This window comes from Vicia villosa, linkage group LG3 (assembly GCF_029867415.1).
Source record: "Vicia villosa cultivar HV-30 ecotype Madison, WI linkage group LG3, Vvil1.0, whole genome shotgun sequence".
Classification (NCBI taxonomy): domain Eukaryota; kingdom Viridiplantae; phylum Streptophyta; class Magnoliopsida; order Fabales; family Fabaceae; genus Vicia; species Vicia villosa.
The window spans coordinates 65,474,756-65,481,196 of NC_081182.1; the positions used below are offsets into that span (position 1 = coordinate 65,474,756).

General features: G+C 30.1%; 1 protein-coding gene across 1 annotated transcript; it reads right to left on the minus strand.

The window, feature by feature from the left end:
* Positions 1 to 844: 844 nt before the first annotated feature.
* On the minus strand, positions 845 to 2,292 carry LOC131655989 (stearoyl-[acyl-carrier-protein] 9-desaturase 6, chloroplastic-like). The gene is made up of 2 exons (XM_058925779.1): positions 1,647 to 2,292; positions 845 to 1,544 (listed from the first exon to the last, which is right to left on the minus strand). The coding sequence occupies exons 1-2, from the start codon at positions 2,202 to 2,204 to the stop codon at positions 966 to 968; spliced, it is 1,137 nt and encodes a 378-aa protein (XP_058781762.1). The 5' UTR covers positions 2,205 to 2,292; the 3' UTR covers positions 845 to 965.
* Between the last annotated feature and the right edge of the window lie 4,149 nt (positions 2,293 to 6,441).

Here is a 6,441-nt window from a genome sequence, read left to right on the forward strand (position 1 = left end):
ATTTCCCGAGAATCGAAAGGTTGTCAAGCTCGAGTACCTCTCGCCATCGCTTAACGACGAGGGAGGCATTAAGTTCACACCTTTTGAGATCAAGAACGACGAAGATTTGGCGGTTTTGTGGACAACGTTCGACCGATTTTCTTCGAAAGGCCCGATCGAGTTGGACGTGAAACTTCAAAGATCGGCGGACGACGTTATCAAAATGTTGACTCATCCCCACCTACCTGTGATCAACAACATGTAACTTTAATTATATGTAATATTATCGTTGTAATCTTCACCCGATTAAATAAAGCGAATTTTTGTTGTTTTTCATTTTCTTCTGTCCAGACATATTTTCGGAAGTTCATTTCCGAATTCCCCCAAGGGGGTGCGTTCGGAGATGAACTTCCGAAACACCACATTTTCTGAAAAAGTAACTTTATTTCGGAGATGCATCTCCGAAATCAATATTTTATATTAAAAAAAACACGTTTTCGGAGATACATTTCCGAAAACACCTTTTTTAAGAAAAAAAGTACAGTTTCGGAAATGAACTTCCGAAACAAGGAGTATTGTGGTAAATTCACCAGGGATGGGCAAGAAGGTTAGGAGGTGGGTGGAGAAATTTCCTAAAATATTTCGGAGGTGTTTTTCTTTCAGTTATCATCTCTCAAACAGTAACTGTAACACTAAAGAAAAACTACCACAAATAAAATGAGAAACAACATAAAAGAAGTTTAATGAGATTTGAATTAATAAATTAATCTTAATTATAATATGGTTTTTTATGGTTATTTTTGCGTGTTGTATTATAACAGTTATATTCTCTTTTTTAAAATAATTTATAATTAAATAAGAGTAAAATTGGAAAAGAAGAAGAGTCCGCACAAAAAGGTATATTCCTTTTTTATATAAATTATAAATATAGGATAATCAAAAAGAGTTTAAAGATTACATAGTCATTACGTTTTAGCCCTACTTAATTAAAAAAATATTTGTCTACTTTTATAAGGACGTTCTTTATTGAAGATCCAACTAAATTTGGGTCTCATCTTTTGCACTCGCTCATCAGCACGCTCTTGTAGTCTCCTAATTCTGGATACATGTCCACACACGACCTCTTGCGCATGTTTTCCCTCACTTGCTAAACCCTCTACCTTCTCCAATCTCCATTTTCTAATCAAGAACTCCATATTATCAATGTAGTCACTAACCGTGTAGACACCAATGCGTTGTGCCACAGCTGAGAAATGACTAAAGAGGTGTGGGTCTTGTCCATCATGCATCAAGTGTCCGGGCATCGTTATATGACCACTCAATATTTTTGATATGGCTATCATTGTCTCTGTGGGGTCCACTTCTAAAAGTTTTTCCACAATCCTCTCGTATGCAATCTCGTGGCGCTTCTCATCCGCCGCAATCGTGCCACATATGCATGAAAGCACTGAATCGCCTCTTTTCTTAGCCAGGCGAGCCAGACAACCGTCCGACACAAAAGTGGCTCGCTCTTGAAAAGATGTATAAACAAAACCCATATATGGGTTGTTTTCGGTTCCTATATCCTACACCACAAACAATCAATTTAGTATGATAAGATATGATTGAACACATATATAAAAAAACAAATGATTTTGCTAGTGTGTAAGTAAAAATCAAATGCATACCATGCCAGCTCCAATCAAGTATTGGATAGTCTTCTCAACCATTTGCATATCAACCCGACCAGATAGATAGAGATATGTTTTGAGCAAATCTCCATGTCTATTCTCTTCAGCAGTCCAAGAGCGCGACCATATAGCCCATGGATTGTTGCTTGCACCAGTCTCATCTGCAACCCCACCATCCAAGTTGTTTAAATATGATTGATATGTAGGCAATGCTTCCTCAGTGATCATGTTACCCACCAAAACTGCAAGATATTCATCTGGAAGTCCAGCCGTTCGAGCCCTTAAGTCGTTCACCTGATCGATAAACTCGTCTGACGGTAATGCTGAGTTTGGCAAGAAATCATGTGGCTGCCAGCATTCTTCAACAGGTTTGGCCAGTGGCAATACATGTTCTGATACCCAACTCTCTAATGACTTGAAGATTTCTTTCTTCTCAGGGGGCATTGAGTGTGTGGTTTTGGCTTTTAGGATTGTTTTGGATGGAGCATTTAGGTTGCACTGTGTTGGAGTCCAACAATGTGGTACTCCTACTTGACTGCACATTGCCATCAACATGGTTTACTATTATTCTTTTGTTATTGATTAGAGAAAACAACTTTTGTTGAAACTAGTGAACCAAGCCACCCTTTATATATACACTCATTTCGTCTATGATTGTAAGTTTTTTCTTTCTTTCTTAACATAACATCATGTTATTTGCATATGTTCTTTTGATGAATTAATTAGACGGTACGATAGTAGATACGCACTCATAAATTTTTGGTTTCAATAAAAATTCTTTTGCTGTTTAGTGGATAAATGAGATATAATGTTGTTGAACTTCCTCCTCTGCTATCATAATTCATATGTTCCGCAACTACTATCTGAGATGAATTAACTTGACTTCAACCTATCAATGTCATTGAATTAATTACAATTTACAAGTACAATAGTATCTCAAAAATATTTTTTTAACTTTACAAATTATATGACTCTGATTTAAATCGTAGGACATAGATTTTTCACCATTATTTTACGTTTTAAAAAAAATGTTATTTTAGCAAAAATGAAATAAAATAAATATTTTTTCATTTTTAATATAAAATTACTTAGTATTTTTTGCAAAATTATACATTTTAACTAATATTATTATGCACATTACTCCAAAAATATTTTATTCCACTTTATATTTAATATACTTTATATGTGTAAGAATACAAAAATAATTAATGATGGATTCAAGTTAAAAATTCTGTTTAAATAAAATCTTATAATAGGTTTTTTATTAAGATTGGACGAATCTGATTTAAAAATGATAATTTTAAAATTATAAATAAAATAAGTCTGCATTTTTGGAATTTTGCAATAAAGATCCATCTGTTAATAATGATTGCGTGAATGTCAAAAAAATCAACTATTGGCCATTCAAGTTCCAAATCAAGCTTCTAAGTATTAAACCCTACTATGTGAATGTCCGTAGAGGTGGTAAACGGGTATATCCGCTCCATTTTGTCTATTCTGGAAAAGTTTGAAAAAAAAAAGTTGAACAAACATAGTTGGGAGTGTTGACCTAAAACCTTGTCTCGCTCCATAAACAAATGAGGACGAGGCGGAGTTGGTCTACGCGACCGACACTTATAAAGATTAAGAATACAAAAAAATTGTGTTAATGTCCACACCCGCATATGGATGAAAAAAACAGGGTGAACAAAGCGTACACATTAGTAGATCAAAAACCTGATTCGATTAAAGAAAATCGAACAAAACGGATCTTGCCTAGTGGACAAAACCTCTTTTGCCATCCCAAGTTGTTGCATCATATAAGCCAAGGTTGTTGAGACCTGACTATTGAATATAAAAGCACCAAAATTGAACAACTTTACCCCATACTCCACAATTAAAACCATATCCCTATAATTTATTTAATGGACCAAAAAATCCTTACATTATATATGAATAAAGCCAAAAGAAATTTTAAAAATTGCATTTTAGATAGCTTATAGGTAGAGCTGTTAAAATGGAATCGGCCCATCAGGCCGGTCCATAAGCCCAACAATTAAGCACGGGTCGGGCCGCAAAATAACTTCAAAAAACACGACTCTGTCTTTTTGGGCCAGCCTATCAGGCCTTTATTTTTCATGGGTCGGGCTAAGCGGACTTCAGGCTGTCCCATTAAAAAAAGATTTTGGTAAATTTCGAGAAAAAAGATTTAGATAAGATATGATTGCATAAATGTGTTTTCAAGTGATAAAGAAAAGTTAAAGAGGATAAAAATTTATTTTTAAGATGATGTGATCAAATAAATGATTGTGAAATGAAGAGAAAATTTGATAAGTATTGCTGATAATATTAAGTTACTTTGTACTTTTATATGAATGTTTTTGTGGTATTCATGGATAAATATTTTAAAATAACTTATATATGTTTATGTTTATGATGAATCTTTACTTACGTTATGTTGTATTTATCCATTACATCCCTTTTATAAAATTAAAATTATAATATTGAAATACGGGGTGGACTGAGCCATCGGACTGCACGGACCTTTAAAAAATGAATCGGACTCATTTTATATAGCCCATTAAGCAATCAGACTGGATCGAGACAGTCCATTTAAACATATTGGCCCACTGACCCGGAGTAGGCTGGGCCGAACCGGCCCATTTAACAGCTCTACTTATAGGTAAGTTATCTAATTACTGCAACAAATATGAGTTTATATAACAGTTAAAAACTGTGCGCTAAAGGAAAGAAAATAGTGTTTTAATTTGTTGTTTTAAAATTTAATGGGTTTGATTTAGAGATATGATATAAATTTTAAAAATTATTAATTTAAGATTTTTATATTATTAAGGGTATTAAAAAATTCAATAATAACTAAATTGATGTTACAAAATAAATAATAATAAATATGGTAATTAGTAGGTAGACACATATAAATAAATTGATAAATAAATAAGTAAATTGTGACAAATAAAATAAGAATTGTTATTAACTTTATGTATATTAACTTAGTCATGAATAATAATAATAATAATAATAATTATTTAAATTATTTGTAATTTAAAAATAAGAAATATTTTATTTTTATAAGTTTTTATTTTATTAATTTGTAAAGAAAATCCCAATTATTTTTGAGTTTTTAAATTTTAAATGGTAAAATGTAATAAAATTGTCTTAATTGAAAATATTTTTAAAAATAATTGGATGAAATATTGTTAAATACATTATTAGAATTTTAATCTTATAATTGTAATTAATTTTAGTTAATAATATGTAATAAATTGAAATAAAGAAAATTTTTACGAATTTTAAAAGGAAAATATATTTAATGAATGTAATTTTCCTTTCATGAGCCGTTTTAAAAATACGCATAAATGCAAATAAATTGAAATAAAGAAAAATTTATGAGTGCTAAATTAATAATTAATTGAAATAAATAAAAATTCATGGTAATATTTATTATTAATTAATAAATGTTTTTGAAATAGACAAATATGCCATATTTGACAGTAATGACATCGATAAAAAGACAGAAAACACGTCAAATTGAAAAGACATTGAATCATTTAATTTCTTTAATTTTCAAACATGACAATTTTGACTCTTTAGTGATGAATGCATTGCTACCCTCAAGATCAATTGTGTCTAAAAGTGACTTGTTATTTGGAGTGTCGCAGGAATCTGCAATAACCACTTCATCTTTGTTGTTTGAATCACCACCTTTAATAAACTCGTAAATTACATTTTAAAAGTAAAGTTGTTAATAGTTATTGTTACATAAAATAAAAATAAACAAATGATAATTGAAATTTGTTTTAAAAATTATACCAACAGATTCTCATCAGCATGCATGTTTACTCACTTCTTCAACATATTCAACTTCCTTTTCATCCTTACTCATCTTTGATAATCCATAATTCAATTAATTATAAGTTATCATTGATAAAGTAAATTACATAATTTTTATTCATACGTAAATTATATATATATATATATATATATATATATATATATATATATATATATATATATATATATATATATATATATATATATGGGAGTTACAACATATTATATCAAAAGTATGAATTGATTTGGAGTTAGACCCATTTAGATTTTATTAGAATTTAAATAAATTATTATTGATCATTTACAATAATACTTATGAATCTTAATTAATTAATACCGTTTATGAATTTAAATAAAATATTATTGATAGTTTATAATTATAATTATGAATCTTAATTAATTAATACAATATTTTTAAATAACCAAAATTTTCAAAAATATTACGCAAATAACCAAAGTTTCAAAATAATTATAGAAATGATCAATTTTTCAAACTTTTTACACATTGTCGCCACCTTAGGTGGAGACTACACTTAAAATAGGGGCAAGTCGTCACTCCTAAGAGTGGCGACTTGCCCCAAAACTACAATATAGTCGCCCTTAGGAGTGGCGACTTGTATTAAATGCATTAGGAATTAAATCAAATAATGAATTTAAAAAATATTTTTTTATTTAGAATGTTAAAGAGTGTTCCTGGAGCACTCGTTAGCATAACCCTTTAACTAATAGAGATTTTAATGCTATTATGTAACGTCAGAGTCGTCTCAAATTTTTAAGTTTTATTTAATTTGTAATAAATTAAAGGGCCTAAAGGTTCTTTTGTGCCTTCTCACGCTTTATATGTAGATGACATCATGATCTTCTTTAAAGCTATAAACTATAATATTAAAGCATTGAAAAACCTCTTCATCGAGTATGCTGCTTGCTCTGGCCAACTTGTGAATCCTCAAAAATCCATTGT

What these genes read in the sequence shown, in the direction of transcription:
- LOC131655989 (XM_058925779.1), bottom strand. Translation starts at nt 2,204, where the DNA reads ATGTTGATGGCAATGTGCAGTCAAGTAGGAGTACCACATTGTTGGACT. An exon ending in ACTTGATTGGAGCTGGCATG is followed by an intron (nt 1,545 to 1,646) that starts GTATGCATTTGA and finishes TTTGTGGTGTAG; the next exon opens with GATATAGGAACCGAAAACAA.